Source organism: Solanum lycopersicum, chromosome 8, assembly GCF_036512215.1.
Source record: "Solanum lycopersicum chromosome 8, SLM_r2.1".
Taxonomy (NCBI): Eukaryota; Viridiplantae; Streptophyta; class Magnoliopsida; order Solanales; family Solanaceae; genus Solanum; species Solanum lycopersicum.
In genome coordinates this window covers 15,967,083-15,993,918 of record NC_090807.1, presented here as the reverse complement: position 1 = coordinate 15,993,918, position 26,836 = coordinate 15,967,083, and the positions used below count along the sequence as shown (strand labels likewise).

At 40.3% G+C, this 26,836-nt stretch overlaps 1 protein-coding gene across 1 annotated transcript; it reads right to left on the bottom strand.

Moving 5' to 3' along the window:
- Nucleotides 1-2,946: 2,946 nt before the first annotated feature.
- LOC138337831 (uncharacterized) lies at nucleotides 2,947-5,614 on the bottom strand. Its single transcript, XM_069288261.1, has 3 exons — nucleotides 4,844-5,614; nucleotides 4,512-4,754; nucleotides 2,947-3,297 (listed from the first exon to the last, which is right to left on the bottom strand). Exons 1-3 carry the CDS (start codon nucleotides 5,612-5,614, stop codon nucleotides 2,947-2,949), a joined length of 1,365 nt encoding a protein of 454 aa, XP_069144362.1.
- Between the last annotated feature and the right edge of the window lie 21,222 nt (nucleotides 5,615-26,836).

The window sequence follows — 26,836 nt, the reverse complement described above, 5'->3', positions numbered from 1 at the left end:
CCATTACATGCTCCAATCCGTGGCTACATATTTTCGGAAAAAACATCTTTTATTACTCACATAATTCCGAACATACATACATTCACATAATTAGCACGAAAACAAGTTACACGCCTAATATCTACCAGCAGACATACCAGCCTACAACCATTAATAAGATCTAGTTACAGGGACATGCAACGAGAAACAATCCTAGTTTTCGAATTAGAATCGACTGAATCCTAGGGGTCTCTTGGGAACGGGACCAAGAGAAATAAAACCCATACCTGATTTCACGTCGTTCAACCCTTCAACTTGCTGCCAAATCCACCCCAAACCAAACGTCCGCCAACGAATCTCACACCTTACCCTACAAGAATATAACATTTTGCTTTAAGTTTTCGGATTTCTTTGTCGTTTGTAATTTGCGTGTAAAGTCTTCAAGTATGAAGAACTTTTTTTGTTATTATTCTGATTTTTGGTTTCTGTTTTGTTAATCAGAGAGGACATGAAAGACAGTGTTTAAGAGAGGGAGATAAATGTGAGAGTGGATAGATGTGAGAGAGAGTGTTTCATTAGGGCTAGGACTTTAGGCAAGACTTAGTGAAATAATGGTTAAATAATTAATAAATAATAATTAATACTTAAAATCTGATTTTCCTTTTTCTTAAATCAGCCATTAATTATTAATTTATTAAATTAATTCACCAAATTAAATAATCAAATTAAATCATTACTCCCACCTATGTTCGAACCCGGGTGGAACAAGATTTACCTCAAAGGCCAATTTCGGCCCTTTCTCTCCAAAATGCCCCTCCAGCATATTAATTAAATATTTAGGGTAATTACCATACTACCCTTAGCCAGGAAAAAAAGACCATTTTATCCCTAGACCATCCAGACTTAAGATTTCCCTTTTTAAGTCGGGTAAAGACTCATCCGGGTAAATCTTTATATTCGGGTGCCCTACATGGCTGGACCCAACCTTTCCTAGCTCAAATAACTCACCAAGTTAGTTGGCTTGGCTGTTCATGAGGTTCAGAGGTCTAATTCTACGCGCATCAATCCGTGTGAACTCGGTCTAATCGTAGGCATCTAGACAGATTAAGCATTACTTAGCATATCCTTTTTTAGGATTGTTACATTATCTCCCCCCCCCCAGGAACATTCGTCCCCGAATGACACTTCTTATAATCTAGCACACCACCAGTCATATCATAACATAGGTATTATACAGATTCAGGCAATAAGAACCACGAATGAAGGAGTTAAAGAACTTCAACTTACGAGTAAAAAATCTAACCTGAAGAGCTGAAGAAATGAGAGTAGCGGGATCTCATATCGGCGTCGGCCTCCCACGTGCACCCACAAGAAGATGGTTCCTCCACAATACATTCATTGTGGCAACCTCCTTGTTTCTCAGCCGCTTTACCTGGTGATCTAAAATCTCAACAAGAACCTCTTCATAGGACAAGTCTTCGTCAACTCCCAAACCTTCACCAGGCAGAATCGATGTTGGATCACGAAGGAACTTCTTTAACATATGGACATGAAAAACTAGATGAATAGATCCGCAGGCAACGCTAACTCATAGGCCACCTCACCCACACGCTATAGGATCTCATATGGCCCAACATACCTCGGACTTAATTTACATATCCTGTCAAACCTCATAACCCCCTTCATAGGTGATATCTTCAAATAGACCTGGTCACCAACATCAAACTCTAAGGGCCATTTTCTGTTGTCTTCATAGGACTTCTGCCGATTGTAAATAGTAGCCAACCTGTCCCTAATCACCCTGACCTTCTCTATGGCCTCATGAATGATCTCTAGACCAAAAATGGATTACTCTCCAACCTCGAACCACCCAACTGGAGACCTACACCTTCTACCATACAGTTTCTTAAACGGCGCCATCCAATACTAGAGTAATAACTGTTATTATAAGAGAACTCTATCAAAGGCAGATAGTCGTCCCAACTACCTCTAAAGTCAATCACCCACGCTCTCAACATTTCCTCCAATGTCTGAATGGTGTTCTCTGCCTGCCCATCAGTCTGAGGATGAAAGGCAGTACTAAGCTTTGCCTGCGTGCCTAAGTTGTTCTGGAAGGATCTTCAAAAATGTGAAGTAAACTGAGATCCTCTAATGGAAATGATAGACAAAGGAATCCCATGTCATTCACAATCTCATCAATGTAGAGTCTCGCATAATCCTCGACTTTGTAAGTAGACTACACAGGGATAAAGTGAGCAGACTTAGTCATCCTGTCCACAATAATTCATATGGAGTCATGTTGTTTCCTAGTCTTTAGAAGACCAACCATGAAGTCCATATTAATGGCCTCTCACTTCTAACTCAGAACCTCAATCACATAAGTAAGACTCCCAGGCTTAAGATGTTCTGCCTTAACCTTTTGACAATTAGGACACTTGGCCACATATTTTAAAATGTACTTCTTCATGCCATCCTACCAAAAGATCTTCTTAAGGTCATGATACATCTTGGTGGAACCTGGATATATCAAATATTTGGAATCATGGGCCTCTGCAACAATTTTGGTCCGCAAATCATCCACATCTGGTACACACATCCTGTCCTGGTACCAAAGTATGCCGTCACCTCCCAAAACAAAAGACTCATTCATATTTACCAACACTGAGTCCTTCAGATCCATCAACACTAGATCAAGATGTTGACCCTTCTTGACTTCAACTACTAAGTATGATTCAGAACTAGGATGAACTGACACACCCCTATTAGTAGAGTTAACAAATTGCACACCCACTCTGGTTAGTCTGTCTGTATCTTTCACCAACTCCTTCTTGTCATCCTCAACGTGGTATGCCCTTCCTATGCTGATCCTGCTCAAAGTATCAGATACAACATTAGCCTTACTTGGATGGTAGTGGACATTCATGTCATAGTCCTTCAACAGCTCTAACAACCTCCGCTAACGTACATTCAACTCCCTCTATGTGAACACTTACTGGACACTTTTGTGGTCTGTGACACATCCACATGCACTTCATAGAGGTAGTGCTTCCTCAGTTTCAGTTCAAACACCACAGCTGCCAACTCCAGGTCATGAGTGGGATAATTCTTTTCATGAACCTTGAGTTGTCTTGACGCATAAGCTATCACCTTACCACCCTGCATAAGAACACAACCCAAACCAATCCTAGATGCATCACAATCAACAATGTAATTCTCACCACCCTTAGGCAAAGTAAGCACAAAGGCTGAAGTTAGTCTGTCCTTGAGCTCCTTGAAACTCTTCTCACAAGTCTCCGCCCATTCAAACTTGACTTTCTTCTTTATCAAAAAGTTGTGAGTGGGGCAGCAATGGAAGAAAAACCCTTAACGAACCTGCGATAATAACCAACCAATCCCAAGAAGCTACGAATGTCTGTGGGAGTAAGAGGTTTTGGCTAGTTCTTAATAGACTCAGTCTTCCTGGGATCTACCTCACACCTTTGTCGGACACAAAATGACCCAAGAAGGTCATTGATCTAAGCCAGAATTCACACTTGCTAAATTTGGATAACAACTAATGTTGTCTAAGTACCTGCAAGGTTAGTCTCAAATGTTGTTCATTCTCTTCCTTGGTCTTAGAGTATATGAGAATCTCATCAATGAATACTATGATGAAAGAGTCAAGGTATTCACGAAAGACTCTGTTCATGATATCCATAAATGCAGTAGGTGCATTTGTGATACTAACTGACATAACTAGAAACTCGTAATGACCATAATTGGTACAAAAGGCTGTATTTGGAACATCTTCATCCCTAACCCTAAGCTGATGCTACCCTGAACTAAGATCAATCCTCGAGAAGAAATTAGACCCTTGGAGTTGGTCAAACAAGTCATCTATTCTGTGAAGGGGATAATTATTCTTGATACTGACTTTGTTGAGCTGTCGATAATCAATACATATTCTAAGGGTTCCATATTTCTTTTTCACAAACAACACTAGAGAACCCCAAGCGGATATGCTAGATCGAATGAAACCCTTATCAGTGAGATCTTTTAACTGCAGCTTCAACTCTTTGAGTTCAGCTGGAGTCATTCTGTAAGGAGGAATTGAAATTGGTTTAGTGTCGGGTTCTAAGTGGATACCAACTCAATATCTCTAGGGGGAGGAACTCCAAGCATATCATTAGGAAATACATCTTGGAACTTATTCACTATAGAAACTTAGTATATTGAAAGAATGTCATGATCTAAATCATTAAAACTCACAAATGACACAATAATCCTTTGGACATCATTTTATTGTCCTTAAGGTTCAAAATCAAGGGATTAGGACTACTCGAATCGTACCCCTCCCAGACCAGCTCTACTTCATTAGGGAAACGAAATCCCACAACCCTACTACGGCAATCCATATAAGCATAACAACTATGAAGACAATCCATGCCAAGAATAACATCAAAATCGTTCATTGGTAACTCAACCAAGTTTGCGCACATAGTCTTACCACATATGACTATTGGGCAATCCTTGTATACTCTATGAATTCTTACATTATCTCCTAAAGGTGTACTAACCACTATAGGATCATGTAAAACTTCAGGAAATATCTCAAAAGTGAGAGCAGGCAAAGGACTTACAAAGGAAAGCATAGACCGTGGATCAAGTAAGGCATAAACAGAAGTTGAGAATACTTGCAGCATACCTGTGACCACATCATGGGACTTCTCCTGCTCCTCCCCACCCTTCAGAGCGTAGAACTTGTTCCTCTTAGGAGGCTCGACTGCTGCTGCACCCTATGGATTAGGCCTAGGCTGAGCATTATCTCCAGCCTGACTCCTGTTCTGTGGGCATTCCTTGACCATGTGCCCATTCTTTCCTCAACCGAAGCAGGCATTAGTGCCCTGTTTGCACTCTGCACTGTGAGCACGGCCACACTTGGAACAGTCCATTCAGTGACGCTGCACATCTTCTCCATTTCCCTTCTTGGGCTTGGGTCTGCCTTATGTAGGTGTTGCACTCCTTTTAAAGTTAGAGTTCCCCGAACTCTGATGCACCTTTTTGAATATGGGCTGTTCACGGACGCCAAAATAGTTCCTGTTGACACTCCCTTATCAGAAGGTTCAGGCCTCCTAACATCACGGACACCTCTCTTCTTTCGACTGTCCTCTACCTGCAGGACATGCACCATCAACCTGGAGATGTCCATGTTATTGTGCAGCATCGCAGCCCGACATTCCACTTCAAGGTCTCCTGTGATTCCTGTAAGGAACCTACTCATCTCATCCCTGTTGTTAAATACAAGGAAAGTGGCATACCTGGATAATTTCTCAAACTTTAGGGAATACTCCCTGACTGCCATCGATCCCTGTTTAATCTTGATAAACTTCTCAACCTTGGCCTCCCTCATCTCCTTGGGGAAGAATCTCTGGAAGGCTGTCTTAAACATCTCCCACGTGACCGAAACTCTGCCCAAATCTTTGTTGTCCTGCCACATCTTGCACCAAGACTGTGCAACATCTTTGATCTTATAGGAAGCCAGTTGATCCTTCTCAGTATATGTGGCCCTCATGGCCAGAAATATCTTATTTACCTCATCCATAAACTCCTGGGGATCCTCTAAAGTCTTGGACCCTGTAAAAACCATAGGATTCATCCTCGTAAAATCCGTAATCGGTCTTCCATGCTACTTACGGGTAGATTCTCCTGCTGAACATCCTTTCTGTTGGCATGGGCCATCATAGCCTGGGCCTGCACAGTGATGGCTTGAGCCATCTGATCTAGAGCGGTCCGCACCTCCGCATCAGCCAACCCAACTGCGTTAACTGGCATGGCCACTCCTTCAGTTGGAGCCTGGGGTGGAACTTGGTTGCCCCCAGCAGCTGCTCCGACTCTCCCCTGACCAGCGTTTCTTGTAGTGTTTATTTTATGAAAAGAAATAAGAATTGATGTTTTACACACTCTTAACACTAAGAAATCAGACATTAGAGAAGGCACGATAAGATGAGAGGAAGGGAATTTTTCCTACGCATCATGCAGTCTCTAATTCAGGATAGTGGTGCACTTTACTACCATGACTTAGAAACTACTCAATGTTGTTGATGTTAACTTATTATCCTTGGAATTTAATCTAGGGATCTGATACCAACTTTGTCACGACCAGAGTTTAGACCCCAGACGAGACCGGCGTCGTTGACCTCTTAGAGGTCGTAGACAAGCCTACATATGGCATCATTACTTCATCTACGTTAATTTTAGCCAAAAATTTGAACTTTTTGTTAAATAATATTCATATAAGAAATTCTACTTAAACTCATAAACGTTCACAATCAACAATCGAATATTAAGATCATCCAATGAAAAAATAGTTCAATATTTCATTAAGTGTATACTTGCCAAAATGGAACCAATATAATGTCTGAAATAAAATGAGAAAGAAACGCTAAACCAATATCTAAGCAAAAATATAATAGGCAAGCGTCCTCGAAAGCATGTGGGCCTACCATTTTTGAATGAATGCTCCACATCCAGATAGCTGCAGCGTCGTATCGTAAGCTCTAGCATCTACCTGTTCCTGCACCTAAAAGTATAGAGTTGTATGGGATTAGTACACAGTTGTACTGAGTATGGGTATATGCAAGCAGACGCCAAGGGCATGCATGGTTAAAAGATCTCTCTCCTAACGATAAGAATAATGGAAAGTCAAGTCAGTGGATTTGTTCGGATTAGGAAAGTCATGCCATGAGAGTAATATGCATCATCATACTTATGATTTTGCAAACAACACATAACATATTGAAGATATTATATCACATAGTTCATATCATTCTTTCATATGCCATGCGACCTTGGAATTATGGACTTGACATTAGGACTTCCCAAAATGAGGGCTCAACATATGGAACCTTAACTAGGGACCCTTCTTTAGCAAACACAGACTCTGCTTCATTCATTCATACGTGCTTAATTTTCATTCTTTCATATACTAGTGCAACAACCAGTCATACCTTGGATGTAGTTTAAGACTCTCATCATGTTCGTTGTGCAATGACCAAGAATAACCTAGTGTCATTACTTAAGATTAGCTCACCTCTTGAATATCCCATCCTAACACCTTTGGTATCGTTCATTTCATTATGTGTATGCTTTAAAGGTGGCCTTATACTTTCTTTGGGAACTTTAACCTTAACTGATATAGATCATGTGAGCATCATGAAATTCAGTGTCTGCCTCACACCAAAAAGAGGTTGAATCACCGGCCAAAGTGACCCAAACATGCTAGAGTATATAAGGAGTCGAACCATGCTAGATCCCTTTATTGGAAGTATAGGTTCAAAGAATAGGATATATAAGAAGTCCCATACCCGGTATGCCGAACACTCTCATCTCATGAGATTTATGTGAACCTCAGCCCTTCCTGAAGGAAGGCATCACAACTCATAGCTATCCTATCGGTTCTTAGTATAAAGTTTCATTACATTCAACACATACATCATGGAAGTTTCCTTCTAGCATGATGAAATCGTAGCTCATTAGATGATTTGTTATGTCATCACTGGTATTAAGTATGCATTAACTTTAATACTTTCATTAGAGTGTTAATAGAAATTGGTCTCTTCATTAACTTTACACTCTCAAAGGTGAGTATGCCTTTGCAACATTAACTTAGGCTCATTTGAGATTTCTCTCACCTTTCGCATTAGCCTCTTATCATGTTGTTACCACATTCTTTAACTTTAGCACATTTACTCTTCATAATTACTCACCACTTTACGTGAATGTTCATTTCAGCGTATGCCAATGCACTTTGCCTTTTAGTGTGTGTCACACTCTTACTTAACCCCTTTGGGGTTTCATTATATCATCACATAACATCATAGGTTCACTTACTTTAAAATGTATGCTAAACTTATGAGTCTACACATACAAGCCATGAGGCTTCATTAATAGTTTGTCTAAGTGATTCATATTTACCCATGATTATGTGGTACAAGACTTATGCATCTGGTAGGTATGCCAAGATATTGATTTCAATCTTTAGAGGTAACATTCATTAAGTACTTGTTTACGTATGACTTATGTGTCAATACGGAATTGGGCATGGGAATCTGATTTCAAAACCCTTAAATAACACTTAAACTTATAGTAAACTTGATAATTGCATTTTTCAGATTTGGGGAACCCTAGTTCGATCACCATCACTCCCATAATATTTTTGTTTCTTTTTCTCCTCTCTTTTTCATTTAAGGCAAGGAGGTTGTGGATCAATCCCCTACAAACTCATTCTTTTTCTTTTAATTTATCCCTTAACTTTTTCACTTATCCAAGAGGTTTTGGGTTCAATGCCCACTCACCACATTTATTTTTCCTCCTTTATTTTTCTCCTAACTCATGCATCTATTCAAGAGGCTGTGGGTTCGAATCCCCACAGCCTCACCTTATTTTATTTACATTTTCTCCTTACCTTCTCATTGTGCCAAGAGGTTGTGGGTTCGAATCCCACATACCTCATATTTATTATTTATCTATTTCATTCTTCTCCTCTCTCCTTCATCCATCAAGAGGTTGTGGGTTCGAACCCCACAACCTCATTTCATTTTCTTTCATTTTTTTCCTTTAATTTTTCACTTAAACTTTACCCCATTTTGAATCCCCCTTTTCACATGTTTTTTTAATAACATGTATAGGGTGAGATCTTGGGTTCAATCCCCACAGACCTCAAGCATTATAAATACTATTTTTTAAAACTCAAAAAAAAATCCAGTAACTTGTCCAAACCAAATATCCAGCAATTTGATTACGTTTTTCCAATCACTTTTTGCAGCATTTATAAGTTAGTTCTTAGGACTTTTGATGGATCATTTAACACGTCTTTAAATAAATTTTCATGGTTACATTTAATCATGAGTTGGCACTCAATTAAGCAACATTACACCACTTATGAACATCAGGATTTACACAAGCAATTGATCACAAAATACAAGATATTAAACATGCCATTTCATGCTCCAATTCGTGGCTACATATTTTTGGAAAAACATCTTTTATTACTCACATAATTCCGAACATACATACATTCACATAATTATCACAAAAACACGTTACACGCCTAATATCTACCAGAAGACATACCAACCTACAACCATTAATAGGAGCTAGTGACAGGGACATGCAATGGGAAACAATCCTAGTTTTCGAATTAGAATTGACTGAATCCTAGGGGTCTCTTGGGAACGGGACCAAGATTAAGAAAATCCATACTTAATTTCACGTCGTTCAACACTTCAAATTGCTGTAAAATCCACCCCAAACCAAACGTCCACCAATGAATCTCATACCTTACCCAATAAGAATATAACATTTTGTTTTATGTTTTCGGATTGCTTTGTCATTTTAAATTTGCATGTAAGTTCGTCAAGTATGAAGAACTTTTGTTTTTGTTATTATTCTGATTTTGGTATCTGTTTTGTTAAGCAGAGAGAATGTGAAAGAGAGTGTTGAAGAGAAGGAGATAAACGTGAGAGTGGATAGATGTGAGAGAGAGTGTTTCCTTACGGCTTGGACTTTAGGCAAGAGTATTAATAAAAATCTACTATTCCTTTTTCATAAATCAGCCATTAATTATTAATTTATTAAATTAATTCACCAAATTAAATAATCAAATTAAATCATTGCTCCTACCTAGGTTAGAACCCGGGTGGAGCAAGATTTTGCTCAAAGGCCAATTTTGTCCCTTTATCCCTAAAATGCCCCTCCACCATATTAATTAAATAATTAATTAAATATTTAGGGTAATTATGAAACTACCCTTAGCCTAGAAAAAGACCATTTTACCCCTAGACCCTCCAAACTTAAGATTTCCCTTTTTTAAGTCCAGTAAAGACTCATTCGGGAAATCTTCATATTAAGGTGCCCTACTATGACGACCGGAGTCTATACCCCAGACGAGACCAATGTCGTTCACCTCTCAGAGGTCGCAGATCCGCCTACATACGCCATCCTTACTTCATCTAGGTTAATTTTAGCGAAAACTTTGAAACTTTTAGTTTTTTAATATGCTTACTAAACATTATATTTTATGTATAATTGTTCACCATCAACCATATAACATTAAGATCATCAAATTAATGAAATAATTCATAGCTGCATTAGATGTGTACTCGCCAAAATGACACCAATAAAAAGTCTAAAATGAAATGGGAAATGAAAAGCTAGTGGAACATGCTCCACCAGCTAAAGCCTACTTCTAAGCTAGATAATAACATTAGACACCCTCGAAAGCATGAGGGTCTACCAAGTCTGGATGAAAGCTCCACGTCCGGATAGCTGCAACGTAAACTGTAAGCTCTAGCGTTCACCTGTGCCTGCACCTAAAAATATAGAGTTGTATGAAATTAGTACACTTTTGTAATAAGTACGAGTATATGCAAGCACACACCAAGGACATGCATGAAAAGAGGATAGCTCTTTCCTAACAACATGATTATGGAAAGTCAAGTCAGTGAACTTGCCAAATTGAGTTTAGGAAAGTTAGTGAACTTTCCAAATTTGGATTAGAAAAGTCAATGAGCTTTTTAAATTTGGATTAGGAAGGTCATGCAATGAGAGTAACATGCATCATCATACTTATCATATAGCACACAACACATAACATCTTACACATAGCACATATCATATATCATATAGCACATAACATCTTTTATAACACTCATTCATATGCCATGATACCTTGGAATCATGGACTTGACATTAAGATTTTCCAACATGAGGGATCAACATATGGGACCTCAACTAGGGAGTCTTCATTAGAAAACACAAAGTCTTCTTCATTCATTCATATGTACTTCATTTCATTTCGTTCATAGGCTAGTGTAAACACCAGCAATACCTAGAATATTGTTTAAGACTTTCATCGGATTTGTTTTGCAATGATCAAGAATAACCTAATGTCATTACTTGAGTCTAGATCACCTCTTGAGTTTCCTATCCTAACACCTTTAGTATTATTCATTTTATTATGTGCACCATTTGAGGCTGGCCGCATTTATCCATTGGGAGCTTTAACTTTAATCGACATAGATCATGTGAGCGTCATGAAATCCAGTGTCTCTACCACACCAAAAAGAGATGTAATCACCACCAAATTAACCCAAAACATGCTAGCGTACATGGGAATTTAACCCCGCCTGATCCGTATATTGACAATATAGGTTCGAAAACTAGGATATATAAGGAGACCCATACCCGGCATGCCGGACAGTCTCATCTGATAAGAGTTACATGAACCTCCGCCATTCCCGAAAGAAGGGCATCACCGCTCATAGCTAGTTTATCGGTGCTCAGTATAAAGTTCCATTACATTCAACTCATACATCATGGATGTTGGCTTCTACTATGAGGAAATCATAGCTCAATAGATCATTTACCATCTCATTATTAGTATTAAGTGTGTTAATCTCAATACTTTCATTTGAGTGTTCATAGAGACTGGTCTCTTCATTAACTTTACACTCTCATAGGTGAATACGTTTTGGTAATATTTACTTTGGTTCATTTGAGATTGCCCTCATCTTCTACATTAGCCTCATATCATGTCGTCACCACATTCACTAACATTAGCACATTTGCTCTTTATAATTACTCTCCCCTTTTTACTTGAATGTTCATTTCATCATTTTATAATGCACTTGGCCATTTTGTGTGTTTCACACTCTTACTTAACCCTTCTAGGGTTTCATCACTTCATTGTTCATTTCTTAATTTCATTGTTAATTTCGTCATATGCCTATGCACTTGGCCATTTAGTGTATCTTACACTCGTACTTAACCCTTCTAGGATTTCATCAATTCATTACATACATCTTAGGTTCACTTATTTTTAATCGTATCCTAGACTTATGGGTCTATACATACAATCCATGAGGATTCATTCAAAATTTGTTAAGTGACTCATATCTTCCAAAGATTATGTAGTACAAGACTTATGTATCTTGTATGCATGCCAAGATATCGATTTTTATCTAAGTAGGTGGCATTATTCTTGAATATTTAATTCACGTATGATTCATGTATCAATACAGAAATTTGGGGAATGGAACCCAAGTTCGAACCCCTAGGATAATACTTACATCTTTCCTTGACTTTATTTTTAGTCTTCATGACATTGGGACCCTAGATCGAGCCCCAACATCACCATTCTATCTTTATTATCTCCTTGGATTCTCCTCTTATTTGGCGGAAGGGTTGTCAGATCAAACCCCCCACAACCCCCCCCCCCCTTTTTTAAAGATTGTGTTCTCCAATTCGCCTAGACCAAAAGGTTGTGGGATCAAACCCCCATAGTATCTTTTTATTGTTAATCTTTATTTCGTTCAGAATTTGGGAGGTTGTGGGTTCAAGCCCCCACAGTCTCCTTTATTTAATTTTATTTTAAATCTTCCTTAGCTATGTGTATGCTGTGAGGTTGTGGGATCGAGCCCCCACAGCCTCACTTTATTTTCCTATTTAATTTTCCCATTCTCCCTTCTAGCCTTGAGATCGTGGGTTCGATTCCCATGCCTCACACTTCTTCTTTTTTTTACTTTTCTTTCACTTCACTCGCTGCATGGAGGTCGTGGCTTTGATTCCTACACCTCTCATTTTATTTATTTAATTTTTGCAGTCTCCTTTTTCAGCCAGTATACCCATTTCGATTCCCCCTACTCCTATTTCTTTTCTTGCGATTTCAAGGCAGTAGACGGGTGAGGTCACAGATTTGAATCCTTGTGGCCTCACTCCTTTATTCTCCAATAAATTTCCAGATTTATTCCTCTAAATTTAGCCTTAACTAATCTTGTAAGTTGGCTAGAGTTTTAGTCATTTTTTTAGCTTATTGTCACCAACATTTTCACTTGAAATCTTAGGGTAATTCATAGATCTTTTAACACATTTTTGGGGTGCACTTTCATAGATTCGTTTAGCCAAAATATTGATACTCAGATCAGACACACTTCCATTTTAATGAACATCACGATTTACATAGTTTACACATGTGAAATGAAAACCAAAACAATATCAAACTTGAAACATCAACCCAAGACCTACTTTACAGTAACATTTTTGCACATGCACACACTTGCACAAAATTTCGAATACATGCTTGTCTTTCATACGATTTCAAGCACACAAACATCATCATATTCATCACGAAAACATAATATATACATAATTCTCCAGCAATCATACCCAACCTACGATTCATTGGGAGCTAGTGACAAGGGAATGCAAGAGGAGAAACAATCCTAGTTTTCGAATGAATAATATGAACCTTAAGGGGTCTCTTGGGAAAGGGAACAAGCGAGAAGAAAACCCATACCTTTTTGATATTAAACGCTTGACTTGATGCCCAAAAAATTCTCCCAAGAACACATCTAAGCTTCCACAGTATCAACTTCACTCGAATGACAACCTCCCTTAGCGTAGTGTGCGATTAATGTTTGTTTTCTTGTGATTTCGTGTGAGTTCTTCAAGTGTGAAGAATTTGATTTATTTTTTCTGCTAATTTCGTGTGAAATAACAAGGGAGATTGAGTGTGAAAGTTGAGAGATAGACGAGAGAGAGTAGATGTTATATTAGGTTTAGGAGTCTAGTTTATGACTTAGTCAAATAAGGTTTACTTGATTATTAAAAATCTGATTTTTATTTTCTTTTAAATCAGATAATGAATAATAATTATTAATTAATTATACTAATTCAATAGCATAAATAAAAATCACATTAATTCATTGGTTCCACCTAGGTTCGAACCCGGGTGAAGCGAAGCTTCACTTCAAGAGCTCAATTTTGGCTCTCTCTCCCCAAATTGCCCCTCCACCTTATTAATTAAATAATTAATTATATATTTAGTGTAATTAAGATATTATCCTTAGCTTGGAAAAGACTATTTTACCCCTAGACCCTCCAAACCTAAGATTTCCTCTTTTTAAGTCTGGTAAAGACTCATTCGAGTAAATATTCGTATTCGAGAGCCATACATTTTTGGACCCAACCCTTCCAAGCTCAACTAACTCCCCAAGTTAGTTGGATTGGTCGTACCAAGGGATCCTAGGTCTAGTTCTACATGCATCAATCCGTTTGAACCGTAGTCTAATCATAGGCATTCTTGACACATTAAGCATCACTTAGTATATCCATTTTTAAGATTGTTACATTATCCCCCCTTAGGAACATTCGTCCCCGAATGACACTACCACTATCTTGTGTAATGTTAGTCAGATCATAACATAATACTATGCACAGCCAAGCAATATCAACAAAATATGGAGAAATAAGGAAACTTAGACTTAAGAATAGAAAGTCTAACCCCAAGAGCTTAAAATATGAGGGTTTCGGGAAACTCATGTCGGCCTCAGTTTCCCACGTAGCACCCTCAACAAGATGATTTCTCCACAATACCTTCACCGTGGCAATTTCCTTGTTCATCCGCCACTTAACATGTCTGTCTAAGATTCAATAGGTACCTCCTCAGAGGACAAGTCTTCATCGACCCCCAAACCTTCCAAAGGTAGAATCGACGCTGGATCACCTATGCACTTATTTATCATGGATACATGAAAGATTGGATGGACAGAATCTTACTAAGAAGGCAGTGCCAACTCATAGGCCACCTCATCAACACGATGTAGGATCTCATAAGGCCCAACATACCTCAGAATCAACTGCCCCTTCCTGTCAAACCTCATCACCCCCTTCATAGGTGATATCTTCAGATAGACCTGGTACCTAAGTATGTCCTCATCTCCCAAAGCAAAAGACTCATTCATCTTAACCAACACTGAGTCCTTCAGCTCCATCAACACCGGATCAAGATGCTGACCCTCCTTGACTTCAACTACTTAGGATGATTCAGAACTAGGATGAACTGAAACACCCCCACTAGTAGAGTCAACTAACTGCACACCTAGTCTACTAGTCTGTGTATATCTTTCACCAACTCTTTCTTCTCATCCTCAATGTGGGTTGTATTTCCCATGCTCATCCTACTCAAAGCATCAGCTACAATATTACCCTTACCTGGATGGTAGTGTACATTTATGTCATAGTCCTTCAACAGCTCCAACCATCTATGCTATCGTAGATTCAACTCCCTCTGTGTGAACACATACTGGAGACTCTTGTGGTCTGTGAACACATCCACATGCACTCCATACAAGTAGTGCCTCCATAACTTCAGTGCAAACAACACAGCTTCTAACTCCAAGACATGAGTGGGATAATTCTTCTCATGAACCTTGAGTTGTCTGGATGCATAGGCTATCACCTTACCACCCTGCGTAAGAACACAACCCAAACAAACCCTAGATACATCACAATAAACAGTGTAATTCTTACCACCCTTAGGCAAAGTAAGCACAAGGGTTGAAGTGAGTCCGTCCTTGAGCTTATAAAAACTCTTCTCACAAGACTCCGTCCATTTAAACTTGGCATTCCTCTTAGTCAGAGTTATCAGTGGGGTAGCAATGGAAGAAAAGCCCTCAACGAACCTGTTAGGATCGAATTCACTCACACACACTAGATGAATGAAAAACACAAGAACTTTGGAGAGAAAGAGATGAGATCTAGAGAGAGAAAGAGAAAACCCAATATTTCGCGGTAACACCCCGTACGTAAACTTCCACGGCGGTGAGGTATATTTATATTAATAAATCAGAGTATTTTTGTTTACAGAGAATAAATAGGAAAGCCTAAAATAGAGAATAAATAGGAAAACCTAAAATTAATCAGGCTCCACTACCTAACAATTCTCCCACTTGGAGACTGACTAAGTCATCCAAAATATACATTCTCAAAAAAATCCCTTCAACATCAACATCTTTACCGCACCGCAACATCTGTAGCAACAACTACAGAAGACCAACCGAGGTTTTACATAACCTCAGTTTCCCGACATCAACACATTTCATCAACGTGTCTGCAGGGTTCTTTGCACCCTCTATCTTCTCCAAGAACATATCACCTTCCTCCACTGCCCTGCGAGTGAAATGGTATCGTCTTCTGATGTGCTTTGTCTTCGAATGATAGACTGGATTTTTCACTAACTGTATGGCACTCTGGCTATCTGAGTAAAGAATATTCTCGCTCTGCTTCTTGCCCAATTCCTCAAGATAATCTACCAGCCATATCATCTCTTTCCCAGCTTCAGCTATTGCCACATACTCAGCTTCAGTAGATGAAAGAGAAACACACTTTTGAAGCCTGGCCATCCAACTCACTTCTGTTCCACCTATGGTGTAAATGTACCCGAATGTATTCTTGCTCGAGTCAACATCCACAAAACCCTGTAGAGTCACATTGCCTTCGCCAAAACAAAGTGAAGTACTGGATGTACCTCTCAGATATCTCAGAAGCCACTTCACAGCTTCCCAATGCTCTTTTCCAGGGTTCGCCATGTACCTACTAACAACTCCCACTGCATGTGGTATCTCAGGTATAGTGCAGACCATAGCATATATCAAACTACCAACTGTTGAACTATATGGAACAAGTGCCATGTGGTCACGCTCATCGGCAGTCTTGGGTGACTGCTCCTTTAACAATTTAAAGTGATTTGCCAATGGAGTTGTCCTGGGTTTAGCATCATCAACCCTGAATCTGCTCAACACCTTCTCAATGTACAACTCCTGAGATAGATTTAAAGTACCAGCAGATATATCCTGAGAAATCTTCATCCCCTAAATCTGCTTTGCTGGACCCAAATCTTTTATCTCAAACGCTGCAGACAACCTTGTCTTCAGATTGTTAATCTCCCTCATACTAGATCCTGCAATCAACATATCATCCATATACAAGAGTAGAAAGACATATGAATCAGTGTATTTCTTGAAGTAACAACAAGGATCCTTTTCAGCTTTGCAGAATCCACTCTTGGTCATGAAGGAGTCAAACTTCTTGTACCACTGCCTTGGTGCTTGCTTTAGTCCATACAAACTCCTGGTGATCTTGCATACCATGTGTTCCTTGCCTGGAACCACAAATCCTTCCGGTTGCTGCATATAGATCTCTTTGTCCAGATATCCATGTAAAAATGTTGTTTTTACATCCATTTGCTCTAGATGCAACAACACTCAACAGAATTCGAATAGAGGTTCACTTCACAACAGAAGAGAATATTTCAGCATAATCAATACCTTTCCTTTGTGAATATCCTTTAACCACTAAACGAGCCTTGAACCTTCTTTTTCCATCTGGTTCAGTCTTGATTCTAAACACCCACTTGTTAAGCAAAGATCTCTTCCCTGCAGGTAACTCAGTCAACACCCATGTGTCGTTCTTCTCAAGTGACCTCATCTCATCATCCATGGCTTGCTCCCACTTGATCAAATCCTCCACCTGTAGGGCCTCATCAAAAGACTCTGGTTCCCCCTCATAAGTCAGCAATAGATAGTGTAATGAATGTGAATACCTATATGGTGCCCTGATGGATTTGGATAATCTCCTTAACACCTGCTCATGTGTAACTTGCTCCACTTCAGATTTTTCAGTAGGAGTCAGTTGAGTATTTGCTTCGACATCTATGGGGTTACTCTTCTCCAACTCAACCTCAACTCCCACTTGATTTGTAATCTCTAGAACCTTCTGCTCTCTGTCCTTGTGCAGGACAGACTCATCAAATGTCACGTCACAATGTCTCAGGATCTTTCTGTTCTTTTCATCCCAAAACCTGTAACCAAACAAATCAGAACCACAGCCTTTAAAGTAACACTTCACAGCCTTGGCATCAAGCTTGTCTCTCTTTTCTGGATCAACATGAACATAAACAGTGCAACCAAAAGTCCTCAAGTGTGAGTACTTGAGTTCTTTTCCTGTCCACACCTCCTCTGGAATCTTGAACCCTAAAGGAAATGATGGTCCCTTGTTGATCAAGTATGCAGTTGTGCTCACAGCATCCGCCCAAAGTGTTTTTGAGAGCCCACAGTGTATCCTCATACTCCTTGCACGCTCATTCAATGTTCTGTTCATCCTCTCAGCAATTCCATTCTGTCTTGCCTTACCAGGAACTGTTCTCATCAATCAAATTCCCTCAGCTGCACAGAATGCCTTGAACTCTGATTTGTCATACTCTCCTCCATTGTCAGACCTTAGGCATTTGACTTTCAAACCGGTATGATTCTCAACTTCAGCTTTCCACTTCTTGAAAGTTGCAAACACATCTGACTTATGCTTCAAGAAGTAAACCCATACCTTCCTGCTGAAATCATCAATGAAGGTAACATAGAATCTGGATCCTCCAAGTGATGATACTGGAGATGGTCCCCAAACATCTGTATGGACCATTTCCAACCGTACTTTCTTTGGCTCTATAGGAGTCTTTGTGAAGCTTACTCTTTTCTGTTTGCCCATAACACAGATCTCGCAAAGACCCATATCAACAGACTTCAGACCCTCTAATGCTCCTTTTGCAACCAGCATCTTCATTCCTTTAGTACTCATGTGTCCAAGTCTGTTGTGCCACAGACATGAACCGGAAGCACCTTCAGCAACAGTGTCTATGTTTATATACCCTGCAGTGGTGCATAAGGTTCTAGATTTGGTTCCACGAGCTACTACCATAGCACCTTTCACGATCTTCCATGAACCTTTCCTAAACAATGCTGCATATCCCGTGCTATCCAACTGACCAACAGAGATAAGATTTTTCTTGATCCCAGTAATATATCTGACATCCTCCAATATCCACTAGTTTCCCGAGGTGGTCTTTATGCAAACATCCACCTTTCTTTCAATCTCTAAGGCTTTATTGTCAGCAAGATATACTTTTCTGAAATTTCCAGATTTGAAATTTTGAAACAACTCCTTGCTTAGAGACGAATGGAAAGATGCACCAGAATCCAAAATCCATGATTCAACCCGGCTGTTCACACTAAGGATTAAAGCATCCTCAATGTCCTCTGCTGAATTTACATAATCATTATCATCTCCAAATTTCTGATTCTGTTTCTTCTTTGGCTTTGTACAGTTCGTGTGAAAGTGCCATTTCTCTCCACACATCCAACAAGTCACGTTTGATCTGTTCAGGGATTTTCCTCGATTCTTTGATTTTGATCGACCATGTTGATTTTGGCCTTTCATCTTACTTCTCCCCCTTCGATCAACGATGAAAGCACTGCCCGATGAATCTCCCACTTCTCATTTGCGAATACTTTCGCTAAGAACAACATCACAGATTTCATCAAACTTCAGTTTCTCAGATCCACCGGAACTGCTAATCGCAGTAACAACAGTATCCCAAGACTCAGGCAGAGATGACATCAACATCAATGCCTTAATTTAATCTTCGAAATTAATATCCACAGAATTGAGTTGACTCACAATCATATTGAACTTGTTTATATGATCAGAAATGGACCCATTCTCAGACATCTGTAAATTGAACAATCTACGCATTAAATATACCTTGTTCATAGCCGATGTTTTTTCATACATGTTTGACTGTTCCTTCTACAGACCAGACGTAGTCTTCTCCTTGACGATGTTGAATGCCACGTTTCTTGACAAAGTCAACTGGATCAACCCTAGAGCCTGGTGATCCGTGAGTTTCCACTTCTCCTCCGTCATGGATTCCGGCTTCACCACGGTCAACGGTTCGTGAAGATGTTTCTGGTAGATATAATCTTTGATCTGCATCTTCTAGAAACTGAAATTGGATCCATTAAACTTCTCGATTCCAAGCTTCGAACTATCCATCTTCAGTGATCGTGTTGAATCTCCTTAGCTCTGATACCAGTTGTTAGGATCAAATTCATGCACACACACTAGATGAATGAAGAACACAAGAACTTTCAAGAGAAAGAGATGAGATCTAGAGAGAGAAAGAGAAAACCCAATATTTTGTGGTAACACCCCGTAAGTAAACTTCCACGGCGGTGAGGTATATTTATATTAATAAATTAGAGTATTTTTTGTCACAGAGAATAAATAGGAAAGCCTAAAATAGAGAATAAATAGGAACCTAAAATAGAGAATAAATAGGAAAGCCTAAAATAGAGATCAAATAGGAAAATCTAAAATTAATCAGGCTCCACTACCTAACAGAACCAGCGTTAGTAACCACCTAATCCCAATAAGATAGGGATATCTGTGGGAGTAAGAGGTTTTGGCCAGTTTTTAACAGCCTCAGTCTTCCTGGGATCCACCTTTACCCTTTGATCGGACACAACATGACCCAGGAAGGTCATTGATCTAAGACAAAATTCACACTTGCTGAATTTGACGTACAAGTGATGTTGTCTAAGTACCTACAAGGTTTGTCTCAAATGTTGTTCATTCTCTTCCTTGGTCCTAGACTAAATGAGAATGTCATCAATAAATACTATGATGAAAGAGTCAAGGTATTCACGGAAGACCCTGTTCATAAGATCCATAAATGCAGCAGGTGCATTCGTGAGACCAAATGACATAGCCAAGAACTCATAATGACCATAACGGGTACAAAAGGCTGTCTTCGAGATAACTCCATCCCTAACCCTAAGTTGATGGTACCCTGAACGAAGATCAATCTTAGAGAAGAAACTAGGCCCTTGGAGCTGATCGAACAAATAATTATTCTGGAACGTGGATACTTATTCTTTATAGTGACTTTGTTGAACTGCCGATAATCGATTCACATTCTAAAGGTCCCATCCTTCTTTTTCACAAACAACACTGGAGAGCCCCAAAGAAATATGCTTGGTTGAATGAAACCCTTACCAGTGAGATATTTTAACTGCAACTTTAACTCTTTGAGATCAGCTAGAGCCATTTTGTAAGGAGGAATCGAAATTGGTTTAGTATCGGGTTCTTAGTCGATACCAAATTCAATCTCTCGAGGAAGAGGGACTCCAGACAAATCATCAGGAAATACATCTATGAACTCATTCACAACAGGAACTGAGTCTATGCAAGGAATCTCATGATCTAAATCATTAACACTCACAATATGACATAATAACCCCTTGGGCATCATTTTATTGGCCTTAAGGTTTGAAATCAAGGGATTAGGACGACTCGAGTTGTACCCCTTCTAGACTAGTTCCTCTTCATTAAGGAAACAAAATCTCACCACTCTACTACGACAATCCAAACAAGCATAATAACTGTAAAGCCAGTCCACACCAAGGATAATATCAAAATCATGCATGGGTAACTCAACCAAGTTTGCACACCACATAGTCTTACCACTTATAACTATTGGGCAATCCTTGTATACTCTATCAGTTCTTACATTTTCTCCTAAAGGTGTACTAACCACTATAGGATCATGAAGACTATCAAGCAATATTTTAAAAGTGAGAGAAAGCAAAGGAGTTAAAAAGGAAAGCGTAGAACGTGGATCAAGTAAAGCATAAATAGAAGTTGAGAATATTTGCAACTTACCCGTGACCACATCAGCGGACTTCTCTTGCTCCTCCCTGCCCTTTAGGGCATAGAACTTGTTCCTCTTAGGAGGCTCAGTTGCTGTTGCACCCTATGGATTAGGCCTAGGTTGAGAATTACCTCCAGCCTGACCTCTGTTCTCTGGGCAGTCCTTATCGAATATGCCCAGTCTTACCGCAACCAAAACATGCATTAGTACCCTGTCTGCACTCTCCGCTGTGAGCACGGCCACACTTAGCACAATTATTTTTTGGACGTTGCATCTCACCTGCATTACCCTTCTTGGGCTCAGGTCTGCATCCTCTAAGTGTTGGACTCATCTGGGAATTAGAATTCCTAAAACTCTGCTGCCCTTTCTTGAACCTGGGCTGCTCACGGACGCCAAAATCGTTTCTATGGCCTCCATGGCTGGGACCTGCCTGATCTTGAGTTTTCGGCCTCCTAGCTAATACGCTCAAACTTACTTCTCAAATAAGAAGTAAAGCGGTCATGTAAAGTAAATAACCCAACTAGTGAGGTTGGGATCGTTCCCACGAGGAAAATAGTCTAGACTTAACTTCAACCTATTATTACTATTGTTTGGTCAATGACTTCCTTGGAAAGTAAAAAACAATAAAAGGGGGTTTCTAATTCTAAATGAGTGAAAATAACTAACAAAATTGAAATAGACACTTAACAGCTTTGAAAGTTGGAGTTTAATCAATGAATCAAAGCAATTAGGGTTTACATGTTCCCTACAGGTTCACAACTTCATAATTCTAACTATAACAATTCTTTCCTAGTATCTTGCATGCAAAGTGATAAGTTATGTATTTATAAATCCTTGGTCCGGCATCTAGAAAATCTCACTCCGCACCTTGGTCCGGCTACGTGTGTTGCTTTCCTAACCCTTATCTTTACCTCATATTAAGCATCGTATTCGATATTTGACTAAGTTATTACCTCGTACCAATCAATACTAGCCTATTAGATAGTATACACTAAATCAATGTTAATAATTCTTTTCCTATTATCTACCTCCTTGGTCCGACAAGTAGCAGTAAGGCGAGTTCTAACATTGGCCATCCGTTAAAAAGACTTCTAAGCGAAAGAATTATTAATACATGCAAGACACTATTCTAGAATTGTTATTTTAGTTAAGTTTTATCTGATTATTTGCCTATGATTCCCACAACCCTAGTTATGGAGTTTAGTTACCCATAGTCATAATCGCAATATTCAAATATATTAAATAAGAATTCATGTACTTACTTCAATGAGAAAGAGTAAAATCCAAAAGTTTGCTTGATTAAACACCACGAATCACCAACAATCAATGATAATCAAAAGTCTAAAATTATAAAAAATCTCACACTAATACACAAAGTCTAATAGTATGATGTCTAACAATCCAAAGTCTAACCGTCTAAGAGTCTAACCCCAAAAATGAGGTTTTTTAAACTATTTATAAAAAATAAAAAACCTAATTAAACAAGGACTCTATATGCAAGAAATATACCAAAATGCGGCTAAACGACAGACCTCGCGACGGATCGTCATGGTCACGACGGACCGTCATGGACTCCGTCGTCCCATACATATGCATTTTCTTCAGCTGCTCTTCTTCATTACCCTCGACGCCAAGTATGACGGACCATCATAGGCACAACAGTCCGTCATGGGCCTTCGTTTCAAAACACTTCAACTCTTGAAATAAGGGTACTGGGATCACTTCTCTGAACTTCATGAAAAACCTGCAGGACGGGCTATCATAGACACGATGGACCGTCACAAGCTTCGTAACCCCACACTTGATCAGACTTCCCCATCTTCCTTCAGCAGCTGCACTACGCTGCCACCTACGGACCGTAACAAGCACGACGGACAATCATAAGCTCCATAGGTGGTCTCTTCTGCATTTTTCGCTCAAAATCTCCGCATTCAGCTTTTTACAGATTTCCTGCAAATTAAAAAGAAACTTATATAAAAATTGGAACAAAAAGGCTTTTGGACACACTAAACTTAAACAAAAAGTATTAATAATACCATGAAACAACGGTATATCAACACCCTCAACTTAAATTCGTTGTTTGTCCTCAAGCGAGGCACTATGACTCAATACAACATCTTTGTACACATCCTTTTCAATCATTTGGCTATCAATACCGATTAATTTCATTAAATCTATGCATGCTATCACTATTAGGCTTGAACTATGTGGGATCAGAACATGACAGAGAGTCACCATGCACTAACACCTATCCTCTTCAATTTCTCACTGAGGTGCTAACAATTCCGGTATTGCAACTAGTGTCCTCACTTCTAAACAAAATCCTCATTTTTCACACAATGATTTCAATTTGAGTATAAGGATTACTTTTCAATACTCACTCTCAGAACAAAGTCACACTCATTCATACCTATTTCCATAAGCTTGCCTTAAGTTCGCTATACAACCCTTAGGATCACGATAGGACTTTCTTGGCTTGTAACATAGGCTCGGGGTCAGGTAGGGTATATTTAGGTATACTTTAGTGACTTTTTACCCTCCTTGACATATCGGCTAAACCTTCCACTTTCTATCATTTTATCTTGCCCAGTTTCTCATATTCTTTCACCTTGCTATTTTCTCTTCTTTCTTCATTTGTGTAAGTGACTCTCTTCTTTTCTTGCTTGTATTTCTTGCATATTTTTCTTTTTCTTTACTTTTCTTTCAACTAATTCTTGAGTCACTTCATTTTGTTCTTTCTCTCTCTTTGTTCTTTCAACCCCACTTTCCAGAGAATTCCTCATAATAGCCACCCTCAACTCATGGCTTTGCCATGAGTCAAGGTACACAGTACCCAAAGTTGGGCCAGGGCCATAAGGAGGTTGTTTACTGCATTAGCCACCCTCAACTTATGCTTTTGGCATAAGCTGAGGTGCACATGTCCAAGGATGGACCAGGGCCAACACATTGTTCCCAGAAAAGATCGGTTGGTGTGAAAAAGAAAGGTCTATTTTTAAGCTCAGATCATTTGGATCAACGAAGGATAAATTTCATTTGGTTTTCTTCTATTTAGGCTAAAGATGAGCTATATTGAATAAGGGCCTATGATCCTTTCCTAATTGTCTAGTACAGCTTAATTTTAGCAGGACTAACCAGGCAAGTTCTAGCCCAGTACCAATAGTGGAATTATTCGAATTTTCCTCACACTCACTTGACATCTCATCATTATACTAGATTATCAGACACCTAGTTCGAATTTAAGACTTAGGGTAATGCAATGGTGTAACCTATGTCATGTTTAGAGCCACACAATTATCAGTTACTATGCCTACTGATGCATCATTTTCCAGTTTATCAGGATATCATTTTAGCCATCATGCTCCAGAATTAAACTATGTACAAAAGATATAAACATGTTGGTTCAACAGAAAAAGTAATCAGTCTTTTGGGGAAAAAGAACACAGGCAAGAAAACCCCATAAGTGGATAGTCAATTGGGCTACTCAGACTTCACCCTAACACTCACTTTCCATTTACCCCACCCCCAACAAAAAAGCATGCAATTGTCCCCAATGCATAAAAATTTAGATACTACAGTGGTAGGTGAAGCAAACTTGTAGCGCAAAGCGCCGTCAATCAGCAAGCTGGTGGGTCCGGTTCCCTGGAACCCACGTCCTCTACAATCTGGACACCTGGAGTAGTGCCCTCAGCAACAACTGCACTATCAATAGTGCCTCCGGCTATCTCCACAGTTCGAGAGCTAGATGCCCCAGGCGCTAAATCTGATGCTCTCATCTGGTGTGCCTCCTCCTCAGCAAGTGAGGCTCTCCTCACAGCCTCCATCTCTCGGTGCTCCTTCTTCCATGCTCACGCCTCGTCCTCCTCTCGACCCGTACGCCTCTTGGTATTCTCTCGAGGGGGAGGTGGTGGAATCTCTGAGGTGGCGAATACGGCCGCTAGCACTCTGTCCTCAACAGGCTCAACAAAAAAGGCCTCAGACTCCGGCACCCTAGCCTCTAAGATCATGTCGATATCTGCACGAAGACTGTCAATTGTAGCCTGAAGAGTCGACACATCCACCGGAGTGGCTGGTCGGGCTAGCACCCTCAACTCGAAGGCATCCAAGTGTTGGTTAACCTCAGCGATCTTCCGCTCTGTATAATGTACCATTTTCCACTCTAGACGCTCTTCTGACTCAGTAATCGACTTCTGCATCCACGGCTGGATATGATGCAGAAGTGTAGCCATTTGTACCTCCAATTTTTGGACCCTAGCAAGCGGGACCAGTGCCGGTAGAGGGGCTGTGCGAGAGGAGCTTGGGGCAGTGCTACTACCCAGGATAGACTCGACCGGGGTAGTGGACGTCGCCTGTGTAGTCGTGCGGGCCTGGGCTACCGTACCAGCAAGATCATCAGCAAATGGGGGCAGCTCTGGACGGCGCCCTCTGCGTGGAGCCAACTCATAGGCCTCGTCTATGATGAGGCCGACGTCAACAGTGCCCTGCGGGGTCTTGATCTGATCTACGTGCCATATAGGCACACCTGCGGACCTGTAGAGAGCAAAGATCATGCAAAGGAAAGGGTATGTAGTAGTGACCTTGAATGCCCTCTCGTGCATGACTGCCTGTAGAAGCCACGTGAAGTCCACCTCGAACCCGGCTATCATCGCCGCCATCAACACTGCTTGATCCCATGTAACAATATTATCAGCAGCTGTGGGGGAAAGGCAGTGACGGACAAGAATCCACAAGAACTTCGCCGTGAAAGTGAGGTTGGCCTTCTTGATGGCCCCCTTTGGCTCAGTTACCCAGTCGGCACCCTCTCCATCTACTGACAGGTGCAGCGCCATCCACCTCTTGGTTGTCTCTCTCAGTGATGGCTCGCGCAGGAACTGGCCATCTTTAGCTATCTGCCAGCGGTAGTCAAAATCGGCAGTGAGGGGGTCCGAGTAGCATCAACACCCTCGCCTTATAGAAACCAGCGGATAAAAGGCAGGGAAATGTCAACCTTTACGTCTCGTACTCGGACCTGCTCCAGTGGGGCCTGTTTAGCGGGGGCAGCCCGCCTATCTAACTGTTATCGGAGAGTCGCTACATAGGCTGCGTAGAACTCTCGGACCATTTCTTCACTGAAACGTCCCAACAGACGTGCTGTCCACTCCAAGCGATGCCTGGTGAAGATATTAAGGATCTCAGGCATCGTTGGGAGGCTCCATGTAAGGACCCGCCACTCCAAGGTGAGTGTTCGAGTCATTACTCCTTTATCGGTCAGGAACTTGGCGTCGGAGTAGACTTGAAATTGCCCGTCAACACACCACCGGTTGGGCTGGTCAGTGGCTGGGATGGGGGCCTGAGCTGGTGAACCTGATGTGGAATCTGAATTGTTAGCCTCATCAGACGAGGCCGACACTGCAGTGGTGGCGGGTGCGGGAACCTCAGCAGAGCTGGAGGCTTTCTCCGACCAGGATACTCCTAAGGAGCCAGACGCTCCTTCTTCATTTGTTGCTGACCCAGAGGGTGTGC